The sequence below is a fragment of the Chaetodon trifascialis genome, chromosome 20 (genome assembly GCF_039877785.1).
Source record: "Chaetodon trifascialis isolate fChaTrf1 chromosome 20, fChaTrf1.hap1, whole genome shotgun sequence".
Classification (NCBI taxonomy): Eukaryota; Metazoa; Chordata; class Actinopteri; order Chaetodontiformes; family Chaetodontidae; genus Chaetodon; species Chaetodon trifascialis.
In genome coordinates, this window is record NC_092075.1 from 10,456,024 (window position 1) to 10,470,035 (window position 14,012).

At 43.0% G+C, this 14,012-nt stretch overlaps 2 protein-coding genes across 2 annotated transcripts in view; both read right to left on the reverse strand.

Annotated features, from left to right (window-relative positions):
• The window catches only part of bmpr1bb (bone morphogenetic protein receptor, type IBb), a 50,847-nt gene extending 42,915 nt beyond the window's left edge, over positions 1–7,932 (reverse strand). The window contains exons 1-3 of the mRNA XM_070989473.1: positions 7,799–7,932; positions 4,518–4,587; positions 2,320–2,484 (exon numbers count right to left, since the gene is read on the reverse strand). The gene's annotated coding sequence lies outside the window, so the exon portion shown is untranslated. The remainder of the gene's footprint in view (positions 1–2,319; positions 2,485–4,517; positions 4,588–7,798) is intronic.
• A 565-nt stretch (positions 7,933–8,497) lies between these two features.
• Positions 8,498–14,012, reverse strand: part of pdlim5b (PDZ and LIM domain 5b) — a 35,738-nt gene continuing 30,223 nt past the window's right edge. The window contains exons 8-13 of the mRNA XM_070989458.1: positions 13,465–13,613; positions 10,958–11,138; positions 10,633–10,813; positions 9,983–10,103; positions 9,785–9,900; positions 8,498–9,656 (exon numbers count right to left, since the gene is read on the reverse strand). Of these exons, the coding sequence (XP_070845559.1) occupies positions 9,567–9,656; positions 9,785–9,900; positions 9,983–10,103; positions 10,633–10,813; positions 10,958–11,138; positions 13,465–13,613 (838 nt within the window). The 3' untranslated portion in view covers positions 8,498–9,566. The remainder of the gene's footprint in view (positions 9,657–9,784; positions 9,901–9,982; positions 10,104–10,632; positions 10,814–10,957; positions 11,139–13,464; positions 13,614–14,012) is intronic.

Below are 14,012 nucleotides of genomic sequence, written 5' to 3' on the forward strand. Positions count from 1 at the left end.
TGAGCAAAATGCTCTCTGATGTCAGGCTGATACTCTGCTAACGCTGATTAAATGATGGACAGATTTCAGCATGCCCATTTATCTGCAATATGATTTACTACAACTTTTGTTGTGCATTTGTACAAGCAACTATATTCATTAATACATTGAAAATACTTGGGAAGAAATGCATAAATAACCTGAATGAATCATGTTAATATACTTTTAAGCTTTTTGGCACCTAATTTGAAGGCAAACATACAAAGCTGACCACCAATTTCAGCTATAAATCATAAACATGTAATACATAAGACAATTTGTTAACAGAATTTACAGTGACTGGCATCACTCATGCGCACACACACGCCTGCACATACGTTCAAACAGCACAGATGAAGCACAGTTTCCAGATTATACATTTTCAGTGCTCTGTGAACAGATGTCAGTGACCGACTAAGCCCTCCTCAAACATACATGTAGCAAAAAGGCCAAAGCAAATAAAAGATCCAACCAGAGGATTCTATAAGACAAGAAAACCATATCATCCTCTGAAACTATCTGATCCTTAAATCCTAATCTGTGGACTCTGGCATGCCAACATGCACTTGTACACGGCCACTCGTGTGACTTCATCGCCACTTGTAGAGCTACGTAGAGGTAATTAACAGCTGTGTGTGCTCTTGAACACCTGCAATAACAACCCAGGCTGTAGCAGGTTAGCTAGCTGCTACTCTCTTTCTTTTCATTGTAACCTGATCCAGCTACCCCCTCTACGTAAAAGCTCTGAGAGCCATTGAAGAGGCCAAGCCTTGGAAAGACAAGGAGAGAGGCCGATCTCCTCTCAGAAAGGACACAACCGTAACTAACGATGAAGGACCAATGAGTGACTGGTGTGGCTAACTCGTTTTTCCCCTTGAAAGCTGATTTGAAATGCAAAAACAGCTCCGCTTGTCTGCATCAAGGCAGCATTTTGAACTGTAATGTCGCACATCTATTTGCAGAGTTGCCAGTGGGGCTGGGTGATGAGGCTGAAATCAAACTGTTATATGTCATAACATAGCAAAGTATGCAAAGTCATCTATGAAATAATTGTCCTATGATACTGAACACGCTTTCAAAAGCAGTCAGTCAGCTGCTGGAGGTGTTGTTTTCCCACATGGTCAATTCAGGCCAGACCCAACACCACTAATTTATTCAAGGAAGTCTGTAAGTTTTCTGTCAGTGACGACCTCAGGCCTCTGTGCCAGAAACAAAGTCCATAATTGAAGGCTGAATGCCATTTATTGGAGGAGTATTTATAGCTATGAAAGAGGTTTAACCATCTGCACTTTGATATTTCCAAAGTAACACAAGACACATAATAGAGCTTCAGATTCAGACACATTATCTCAGCCCAAACTGCAGGAGAACTGGTCAAAAATAAACAGAGAAAAATATTCAAAATGTCGCTGGGGAAAATCTGGAAAATCATGACAACTCATGCCAAAACACAAACTGCTTCAACAAAGAACAGCAGCTGTCACGAGCTGAAACGACCCACCAGGGATATGACAGACATATATACAGCAAATAGGGGTGGGAATAACTACTGCAAACTGCCACGCAACCTACAGTAACATGACTCACCTTTTGTTTGCAGTAGCGATTAATCTAATCCAATGTTTAAGTACTTTTCATGAAGTGCTGACATGGGTTTGTCACCTGTCACCTGTTTTGGCTGCCTCTCTAATCCTGCAACTGAAGCCAAAACCTGACAGGGATTGCAATGGGATGTAGTATTGTGTGTGAGAGCTTGTTTCCAGATAAAGCAGTGTGTCGCTGGGAGCCAAACATTACAATAGAAGCTGCAAATGCACGCACTTGAACATGAGATTTCCCAAAAGCATTGTGCGGAAGAAGAAGCAGAAGAATTCCTTCATTAATCCGACTTGGAAATTCATTTTTGCACTCTTACGACACACACGCAGGGTCACCTATACACACATTTGATGCAGAGATGTCACTACAGCACAGCGGCCTGAGCGGTTACAGGTTACCTCTCCAGCTACAAGACTATCTCCGTATCAAGTAGCCCATGCTGCAGGAGAACTGGAAAACTCCCCAAGCCCAGTCCTCACAGATGAGCTACAGCCGCCCCACAGACTTATAGACAATATCTTGGGAGGAGTGGCAGCTGTTCCTGTTATTATTCGCTATCATCAGGTTTAGGGTAACACTGTTTTTAATACTCCACACACAGCACGCTCCATTCTGTCCTGCTTGTTCCAGGATGTGACTGAGTCGTTAATTTACGGATTAGCGTTGCATTGATAAGAGATGTCAGTCTGAGGGTGGACTCACCTGATATGATCTATGCAAACCGAGCTTCTTCTGTATGTTCACTGCAGCATCCTCCTCATCCTCCTCTATCCCCCAGTTTTAAAATGCAAAGCTCTGATGTCAGCACATTTCCCTGCGGGCGGCCTCACAGGTACGACTCCAAAGGCCCTCTGCCCTCTCCCCAATCTACAAAGGAACGAAAGGCACACATGAAACCCATTTCGCAATCTGTCATCAGAAACACAGGGCTGGGCAACAGAGGAAGAACACGAACAAGGCAGAAATCGATTTCATCTGTTTCTCCATCTCCTCTCACAGCCTGAGTGGCACTCGCTGTCACTTGCTATTTAGCGGACAAGCGTGAGGATCAATTGCAGAATCAGATACAGTGCAGAATAAGGCCTACAGTCGAGCAGACATGCGAGAATTCAGAGCAAAGCTTCACTCAGAGCGGTCTGTGAAAGACCAAACTGTCAAGGGAGAGCATGATGATATGTTCTGAGTGTGGTGAAACACAGAGCCCCTTCTTCATACAGATATAAAGACTTAGGAACTTTAAAATTTCAGAAAAGAAAGCGTCATGAAACATACTCCAGCAACCTTGAGGCAAGAATATATCAGCGAAATAACACCCTGAGTCACAGCTGGGTACGGGGCTGAACAAACACGGACAAGAGTTCTGAATCTCGGATTTTCCCTTTCAGCTGAAACAGGTGAGTTATACTGTGATTCTGGGTGGTCTCGCTGACCTGCCTTTTCTTAATAAACTGCTAACTTAGAGCAAAATTATGGGCTGACATCCTGCCTGCTACCTGCCTGACAGACGTGTGTGTGTGTGTGTGTGTGTGTGTGTGTGTGTGTGTGTATGAGGGTGAGAGAGAGACACTGTGCATGCTGTAATATTCACTGTGAACACATTTGCATAAAAATGGCATTCAAATGCAGTAATAATATTTGCATAATTATTATATATTCTGTCGTTTTCTGTCTATGTTTCACACTAAAAGAGGCACATGCACGCTAACATAAACACACACACACACACACACACACACACACACACTGCTTTGCACACAGCTGTCTTTTATTTGCCAGGATCCAACCGCAGATGGTGATACAGTGTGAACTTTAACACACAGATTCTTGACATTCCTTACGGGTGTGAGTTACTCTCCGACTCAAACTCAGCTTCGGCCCTCTTTACTTTCCTGCCAGCAGGTCGCTGTCACAGGAGGAGTCCAAGCAAAGCCTCGCCCGCGTATACAAGCCACTATTGTCCTCTCTAGGTACAGTAACTCTATTTTTCACAGCCCTGCATGGGTTCGGCTCCCGACCGTACACCAAGCTGGAGCTGTGTCAGCATATTTAGCTGTTTATGATGGGTCCTGTAGCGGCAAGTTCATTGCTTAATGTAAAAGGAATGTTAATTAAACGATGCAGCACGCCTGCTCACTGTTGAAATCAAGGGGCAAAAATATTAAGTGTATCTGTGAACTCATCAAAGACTAACAAGGATTCTTTGTGCTGCAGTGCACTTAATGAATGTGCATGCGCAAAGTGTCTTTATATCAACTGTTAAGAGGCAAATTAACATTTCTATGCAGAAAAAAAATCATAATATAAAATCAAACCATTTATTGGACATTGTAAGATAAAAATGTTTAATCTTTCGTACACATGAGCAGACATTGACTGCTTTGGTAAATTGCTCAGGTGAAATTAAAGCCTCTGAGAGTTTGTAAAATTTAATGCAGTCTATCAGGATGGATCTCATTCATTTCCGGCACTCCAATCGGTAGACGGAGCCTGTGTCTCGCCTGATACTTTAGTGGAGAAAACAGGATTCTATTATAGTCGGTGTGGTTTATTTTACATAGCCATCCACATGCTCAGCAGAAAGTCAATTAGCTTTCCACTTTGGAGGCAAATTGCTGCCGAGACGGCATTACAATCCCAAAACACACAAGCAAACACACACACAGGATCAGCCCTGCCAAATACTACTTCTTCTGCAGGAGAATCAACACTCAGTCTATCTTGATCAATGTAGCTCTTCGCTTTGGATTTCATTTTCATCACAAAATTAGCAGTTTGGAGCATCAAGTGAAACCATTTGAAATTACATTTGAGAGTTTATATTGAACATTTATCAACAAGGCTTTTATAATCAAGAACAGATTCGGGCAAACAGATGTAGAGCAGCTGAGAGCTCGACTCACCGTCCAAACACAGGACATCAGAAAGCATCCTGTGCCTTTACCGAGCCAGAGCTCCACCACTTGTCTTTCTCTGGAAGAAAAAAAGAAGAGTTATTAGAGGGAGCTCGTATGTCTGCCATCCCGAACTGAAAGGACTGAGACTAAATTTCAAGCTCCAGTCATTTCACCACTTTGACTTTCACCCAATCATGCAAAGTACCCCTGATCCTCTTCTGTTCTTCGATCTTCAATCACCCCCCACTCATCCTGTGCCTCTTTCTCCTTCTTCTTTCTGTCCCATTCTCTAATAACAGGATGTCTCTCACATGGTTGCTGACCTTCCAGGCAAAGAGCAGAGCAGCTTGCAGCTTGAAGTGATTCCTCTTGCCTGTGTTTGTCTCTCATCCGCAACCTCTGATGAAACGATGAGCCGGGCTCTGCGTGGTCATTGTCATAGAGCCAGTGGCGGACTTCCTAGCTGATGGTAGCCAGTGGAGGTACAGCAAAAATATTCCCAGTGATCATAATGATGATCACAATGTTTATCTTAATGCTGACATTCCAACTTGAGCTAAATTCAAGAACGCTCGGTGCATGAGCCACAAAGTGATCGTTCAGTCTATCTATTTATCCTCCAGAGAGGCTGTCTGGAACAAATACAAGCACAGGCCTGCATCACAGGCAGCATCTGTGTTGATAGTGTTATTGTTACAAAGAAAATATGGCTGTGTGACTGTGTCTTTCCTTTGGTATGCGTGGGTGTGCAAAGAACAGAGGGTTAGTATGTGGGGCCACTGGCAGAAATCAGCGAGTCAATGACAGATGGAAAAGCCATACCTGTGGAAAGCCTTGATATGAGATGCTCCTCTATCAGTGTGTGTGTGTGTGTGTGTGTGTGTGTGTGTGTGTGTGTGTGTGTGTGTGTGTGTGTGTGTGTGTGTGTGTGTGTGTGTGTGTGTGTGTGTGTGTGTGCAGGGACTACAGGAAATCTTGAAAAAATGTCCTGGCAGCTGGAAAAGACATTGATTAAAGTCTGTCTGGGACTGAATCTCTGACAGTTTGTCTCTTGATATACCGTAGCTCCTCTGTTTTTTCTGTCAGACAGTCACTGACAAACTGCTGTGTGAGCTGATACACTCAAACCTTTACTGGTACTCTTCTTCTGCTTTCAAACAGAAATCTCCTGCAGCCTCTGCAATCCCGAACAACCCCCCATCCCCTTTTCCCCTTTTTCATACTTGGTCGTTTACCTGTCTAGTCCTCAAATACTGCTCCTGTTGAGCTTGTTAATATGCGCCCAATACCTCTGCTCTGATTGGCTAAACTCATTTCCTGCAATTATGAGGGCGGAAACTGGGGTGAAGGGTCGCAGCTTGCTAAGTTTAGCCCTGTGGACAAACCCAGACTCAGGCTACCTAGATGAGTGTTTGTGTGTTTGTGAGAATCAGAGAGTGAATGAATGATGTATACTCAGTGATGAAGATAGCTTTCACAACCCCTAAAAAATATCTTGTTTGAACTGATTTCATGTTTAAGGCCAGGGTACAAAATGTACTAACAAAATCTTATCCCACTCTAACCATAACCACTACTTGCCTAACCCTAACCTCAACCAAAGTCAAAGACATTCCCACAATGTGACTGTGTAAAAAGACTTATGTCCCCACAACGCAAGTAATACACATCCCCACACACTGTTAGCCATCAGTGCCAGAGTCCAACAAGCTGTAACACTTGATGCTTGAGTCTGTGGTAGACCACAAAGCCCTGCCTTGCCATGCACCCTCGCTTGACATGCCATCCTCATCATGTAAGCCTAATGACGGGCGTTACTCCTGCCAGGGGCAGAGCCAGGGCAAGGACTGGGTGGTGGGTGGCGGTTTGATCGCTCTGTGTGTGTTTAATATTACTCAAAAACACTCACTCAGCTCTGCTTCAATGAGCTTCTCTGTCCTGTGGAGAGTAACAGGACTGTTGCATTCAAAGACAGGACCGCAGGCCTGTTTGAGGTGCAGCAGCAGGTTTTGAACAGCTCTGTCTGGGCTCTGAGATGCTGATGTAAACATTAAGACCTCAGTGATGTCACAGACACAGGCTCTGGTCTGCTGACACTCAGTGATCAACTGCAGAGCACAGAAAGGTTTGTTTCATGCTTTCAACAGTCAAATATTGCCATTGACGCGATGCCACTGTACACCGACAGGCGATGGAGTCTTTAGCTCGCTGCCAGACGCAGAAACATGCACGCAGTGGATCAAAAAATGGTACATGCTACTATTCCTTTTTTAAGGAATTTAAGTCCCCACACACCGATGAGCATTATCTGAAGTGTAATTGAAAAGCAAGAACAAGAATCCTCGAGTCATATCACAAAAGCTGAGGTTTAAAGTTCAATCTTGACCTTGGAAGCAGAAGTTGAGCGACTCACTGAGGTCGATTTAGTGTGTCTGATCATATCTAACCTTTATCAGCAGTTGGCCTTAGTCAAGGAACTAACAATGATTAAATTAACATGGATAAGATGCTTTTTCAGATGAGTGGGCAAAGCCTTGCATTGCAGAATTATTACATTATAATATTCAATTCTAAATGATGATGCATTAATGTGTTTGTCACGTTCATGTTGAAGAGAGTAAAGGTGAGGCAAATTTTAATGACCTGATACAGTGGCAGCTTTCTGAATTGTAGTGGAGCAAATCAAAAGCAAGGACATCAAAATTCTACATGAGTACAGTACTTAAATAAATGTACTCAGTTACTTTCCAGCGCTTTAGCACAGTGGACCTTGAGGTGGGATTATATTATCAGCCATATTAGAAATGATTCACAATCATAACAAAGCAGCAAGAACTCAGCGACATATTTAGACTTCACCTGGACAGACCTTCATCACTTTAACTTTTTTCGTCAGCAGCTCAAAGCCAATTCTTCCAAACGACTCTAAACTCAACTGCATCTCATCTGATCGCTGCTTGGAAGCGAAATCCCCCCTCAGGTCAGACGTTAACACACACTGAGCGGCGATCATGGCACCAATTACCGATAAGCATCATCATCACCATCATCATCACCGCCACAGACTCCTCCAATAACACTGTCGGGGGTCCGGCTGCTCGCCCGCAGCTGCTGCCAGCATCAACCTCAGCTCAGGAAGCAGAATGAGCACCTCGGCTGGGATGTAATGAACAGCAGGACAGCAGGAAAGCTTGATCATCAGAAAGATTAGCGCTGCAGCTCAAAGTGCGCTCCGAAACTCCGCACTACTGAGGGCGTTTTTCCTCTCCCAGCCAAACTGTCCTTACCGTCTCCTTCTCGCTTTAAATGCAGCTCAACAAGATCCCCGTTAGTGTTGATTTGATCCCCGCTGTGGCCTCTTATATTCGCATGCGTCCCTCTGTCTTGTGGCGGAGTTTTCCAAGTGTACCACGCGTAATTTGAGGCTGGTTCAATCTGCAGCCGCCCTGCGCACAGCTCCCACCTCCGACGTCTTGGAGAAGTGCACACCAGTACACTCAGCTCATCTGTTCCCCTAAAGGTGTATTTTCATTGCAATAACACTGCATAGCTCAGGACACTCAGCATGGAGTGTCTGTTCACCCCTACTGTAAATAAAGTGACTGTTTATCACCAGATTATTATCATGTAGGCAAACGGATCAATGTGTGCCAGGTGGGTGTTGTTCCTCCTGTCCCTATGGAGATGTGTACTTTTCCCTCCTGCTGCAGGTAAAGTTTATAAGGTGGCTCATGCCGGTGCCTGTCTGCCCGCCTGTCAAACTCCTCTGAATAATTACTGTTGCAGCTACAGATTTATAATACAGGATGCATCAGTTCTTTGCAGCAATGCTGTCTGTGCAGTGACAAATGCGTGAAAAGCACACAAAACATAAACAGATGATTTGCAGGGGGAGGAATTTCATGTTTCAGTCTGGTGTCAGCTAAAAAGAAAAGGATATAGTGTTTAAAGGCTGTGTGACATACTTAAGAGCTTTGACTACGGTATTCAATGTTGAACCCTTTTATTTGAAATGGAAGTAAGGAGAGAGGTGCTTATTAATGCACAGTGTCCAATGAAAAATCCATTGCACAAGTACATACAGGTTAATTGTTTCTCATCAAAGTAATTTGTGCACAACAAAGGAGAACTGGAACATATATTAACATCGTTTGTGTTAAATGAACAAATAATTAAAATTATAAGCTTTTTAATGCCTGGAACTAGTTGAATGAATTACAGTTTCACTGGAAGCATTCTCGTTAGCTAGTCTGCCCCTGAACTATGTGCATTACAAAATATACATAAACAATCCAACATCACCACTCGATCTATTATGAGTCGTCTCCATTATCACCTGATTGAACTTAAACCTGTATCTATGCATTAACAATCGAACTTGACCTATACAGTGTCTAATTTACACACTGGAGTACACATTACGTTTTTGTGCTTGTATATACTGGGAATGGTTACCTTACTTAAAAACCATAAAAAAATAATAATATAACATTAAAATTTCTCTTTTTCTGAAGGCCAGATACCCATAAGGCTTTTTGTTGAGCAATGCTTGCTTGCAAATAAATAATTTTTCCCCTTAACGTTAAATAGTCCTAAACCTTTCACTCGCTGTACTGATAGCATATCCTTCCACAATATTTCTTTCCTAATACTGTGTGTGACCCCTGAGGGGCTCAGTAGGTCATTGCAGTAAACTACCCTATTCTGCGTGAAACAGATATCCCCCATGAAGAGCTTGACACACGTCCAGCACAAATAAAAAGCTCAGCACAAACACGTGTGTATTGATAATCCACTTGCACAGATACTGAGCTGGCAGGGGGCTAACAGTGTACTGAAATGTACTCCTACGCATTCGTCTTTAAAACTGATAGGACGTGAAAATGTTAGAGCAAAACTAAAGCTTACAGTGGAAACCTCTGACCCCAATGTTATTCTAACAGAAAGAGAGAAATCAGATCGTTTTAATTCTGCAAATATTTAACATCTGACTGACATATAAACTGCTGTAAACTGACACCGCCGCCCTGTATCATCCATATTCATGGGGGCAGGTCAGATGTTGACAGTGTGGGCATGTTTCTTGCACAAAGCCTTGTCTTTTTTGGAGAAGAATGCCTGACCTTCCAGATTAGTGGAGCACACCTGTGGAGAGAGCCAAACATATGCAGAGCGCTGCTGTTATTCACATTATTTATAACTTTCTCAGCATTTTCTTATTGTTAGATCTAACCCTCGCTGTTGCTGTGAGTGACACTGTCTCCTGGACCTACCGCACACACAAAGCAGGTATCATGCCAGGTGAATCCTAGAGCCTCAAGGAACTTATCCCCCGCCTCGATGGGGAAGTCACAGCCGTGGCAGTTGGTCCCAAACAGGTTGTAGTAGTCTGAGTGAGTAGAACATTGACAATGTGTTATTCTGGTTTTCTTTACAACATCTAATTTAATGCTGTGGGCTTCCTACTGCACCTTGTTCACAGTAAGGCTGTCCATCTTCCATGTGAAACATGTTGCCTTTGATTGGCTGTTGGCAGGCGGAGCAGGTGAAACAGTACAGGTGCCAGGTCTGTTTCAGGGCATTCATGACCTCCTGCGCAGCAGATAGGAGAAGTAAATGAAGTTATTATTATTACACAGTCCATCAAATGATCCATCAAATAATTCAAGGAAAGTTTTTGAAAATTAAACAATGACTCACATGCTTGATCTTTGAAGATTATATTGTTTTTTTTATAATTCTCCATAAATTTTGTGACACCTTTAGTAATTAACAAGTCATTTCTTTGTGTCTCTCTATGTGTTTTGAACTGCATTTCCCAATGATCACACTGCATCATTGACAACACTACTTCAACGCTTCTGGACTGACAGCATCAATGAACAATCCCAATTTGTTCTACTGTGACTGAAGAGTAAATATAAACAACCAAATGAAATATATTCACCTTCTACTAACACATAAGGTACAACAGATAATGCACATGGGTTGCATTTGTTTTAATGTTAAAACTTCATTTAATATTCACTGCAAGCAGCCAGCATCTGCTTAGTTTCTTCAAGTTAATGATGTTTTTTGCATTAGAGGTGGAGAACAGTATCCCCTCAGTTTTACAACTCACCCCCAGAATCTTCTGCTGGCAGCGGGCGCAGCTAGGAGCGAAGAACTGCTCGTAGCAATGTTCGCAGTACACCTGGCCCTTCTCCTCCACAAACCCATGGTCTGCCAGGGAGGAGTGGCAGTGAGCACAGTTGAATTCCTCGGGGTGCCATGACTTGCCCATGGCCACAAGGAATGGGCCCCTGGTAAGAGGAGGCAAGGACAAGGGGTTCAAACATTCTGCACAGCAGTTGTGTAGACTTTTACACTGAATTGTATAATCACTGAAAAATGTTTACTGTTCCAGAGTTCATATTGCGAATGCAGTTTTTTCTGCTGTTATTTACCTGATGACACTATTGCACTTGCTGCACATTGGGGTGCGTGTGCCGGCTGGGATGTGCTCAGCACGCTGAACCAGAGAGTTGAGGTCCTGTGGATGTGGCTGTGGGGTGGGGCGGTCTGGACCTCTGGGAGCAGGGTTGGCAACTTTGCCGAATGAAGGAGCTGCTCCACCCTTTGGAAAACCTAAACCAGCGGGGAAAATAATGGGGCAGTATTCAAATGGAAAAAATAAAATAGCTGGCCCAGCATGCGTGCACTCGATAAAGTACTAGACAAAATGTACTTTCCAAAACTTGAAATTAATAAACACTGCACTACATGTGCACAGTTTAGGTATGTGTTGTCAGACAATGAACGGGACTGATCTGACAATCTCTAACCTCCATGCCTGAAGCATGAGACAGCTGGGTTGGACAGAACCACCCCACCCAGCCCAGACAAGGGATCAATTTTTCCCCACTGAGGGAAACAACACATTCCCAGAGTCAGAGGAGACACCTGGAAAAATAATCCCCCTCCTCTCATCTCAAAACATATGGAGAGGATGCACAGTTTTCCCTCATTCTCTTTTAAAGTGCACAGACGCATCCAGGACAGGAGGTCAGTGTTGTCCGGCCTCGGAGGGAGCACTTGAGGGTAAAGGCATCGGGACAGAGACACTACTGAAAGAGAGCACCATTATCAAAGACTTAGGAGGTCAAGGGACAAGTGCTTCCTAAATTTCCTTGTAACAGAGAGCAAAAAGAATAAACAGAACGGGGCACTAGCAGGAGTGTGAGAGGACTGTGGGAGTGGGTTTCATGGTAAGAAAGACACTAAGTGGGATGAAGGTGCTCAAAGGGTTTATTAGTTGATAACTACTCGCTGAAATAATGTTTCTAATATCCTTAATATAAAGAGTTGCTCTTGATATAAGCATTATTAGCCAATTTCCAGTGACATTATCAAACATAAATGTGTCTGAGCAGGGCCACAGCTACAATTAAGAGGTAAAAGTGATTTTTTTTCTGGGAGTCTGGGGGTTTAGCAACCTGGGATGAGCTTCCACTTAAAAATGCACACATGTTATAGGCTGATTCCAATATTTTTAGAGACAATATGTTTAAATTTTACTACTTCTTACAAAAAGGCCTTTCTGTTGGGATATAAAATGTAAAAGAAAACATCAAACTTTTAACAGAAAATGCAAAAAAATGGATACAGCCATGACCTCAGTATGTTTTAGCATAGCCTGGTGTCCGTTGCACTTTCATTGTCAAGAAATGACAGTGACGATACAAACAGAAAGCCAAAAAAGTCTGTTCATCAGAGGAAGAAATGCCAGTGCAAAAAACATCTTTTAATGGTATCACGATTTAGCATCTACTATCCATTGACCAATGTTGGATTAAGCCACATTGAAGCAGGGAATTTCTCTGGAGTCAAAGTATTTTTTTCACCGGCACAAAGTGACTGTGTGCAAAGCTGGAACAGTGAGGTGGATGTTGACAAGCTGTCAGTCTAAACGAATCCTTTGGCAAGAGCAAAAGATTGAGGGCTTAGCCACATTAAATAGGACAGAAAGTGAAACAGGCATTTGTAAGTCTGCCACTGCTGTCTTGCTGCATAAGGAAGATAAGGAGAAAAAAGGTCAGCTTGAGTAGACATCCGAACTGAATCACAGCAGGACTGCAGAGCTCTGTTTCGTCTGTTCTGTCTCTCTAAATTTAGAGCAGTGGAAAGCAAAGCATACGAGTCACTCTGACAAAGCCCCCATGTATAAAATTTTTATGCAATTAAAGCATCTTTTAAATAGAGTTTCTGAAAAATATGCACAGCTTAAATATTTTTGCTTTTGGAGGGGCTGGCAGTTTAGGTTAAATTTTTAATTCCTGTAAATAAATTCTAAGGTCACGCAGCACATTCCACATACCCAGCCCAATTCTACACGACCACTATGAGATATGCGCTTGTTTACTTGAACTCAAGTATGTGTTAATCTGATAAATAACACAGCTGACAGAGAGCAAACTGTGGCCTCTCCTGCTCTCACCCTGTGGCACCTTTCAGCAGCCGTTCCCTAAAGGGTCTTTAGGGAGACATGTTGGGGCACATAGTGCATCTGTTCATGAATAAGTGCACATTTGTGTCGTAGTATCGCTAATAATGACCCCTGACTGATGCCTTTCAGCAAATATTTACCCAGACCAACCCGGGGTCTCGTGGCAGGGCTTGCTGTATTTAAAGAGCAGCTTTCACACAAAATAAAATACATAACTCTCGATTTCCAAACCTGTTTAACTAAGGGGATCTTGGGTAAAGCCAATAATCTCCTTAATGGAATACCTCTGGTTTTTATAGAGTTCATAATCTTAAATGGCTGAGCAGCAGTGATTTAAAAGAATAATGCTGCCCTCTGGAGGTTAAAAGAAGCAACTACACAAAATACAAGATTCTTGGCAGAGGCAGAAGCATTTCCTAAACGGCAGTAAACAAGAGCAGGACAGGATTTCTGAATGTGTTCCTCTACCTGATGGACCTCCAGGCTGGAAGGAGGGCTTGGTCTTGAACGCAGAAGCAGGGATGACGTTGCCGTTCCTGGGTGCTGCTGCAGATTTGGAGTATGTTTTTGCTGCAGGCGAGGTGTGCACAGTGGGAGCGGTTTTGTCAACTGCCTCACTGGGGAACAGATATATATATTTCGTATAAATCATAACTCACTGCGACACACATATATTTACACATATATGCATTTACTGCATCTTCTCTTTAGTGAAAAAGCTGATACAGCCTCAACCAGACGCATGCGATCAGGTCAACTGCAGGTACTAACATTTACAATCAGAAGGTCAGAATCTCAGTGACACATGCAAACAATCAAGGCAATTATGGGGCACTTTTAAATACACCGCTGCCTACTGTCCATATGGTTTTTCAATTACTGACATAAGGAAACAATTACAGGTGGCGATGCCATCGTATCTACTGTACATGTAGCTCACCCACTAATAATTTCTGGAGATGACCAGTGGTATAATTTCAGTGGTGGTTTTCGCTTTTATTCGTTTGAAAAAGCAA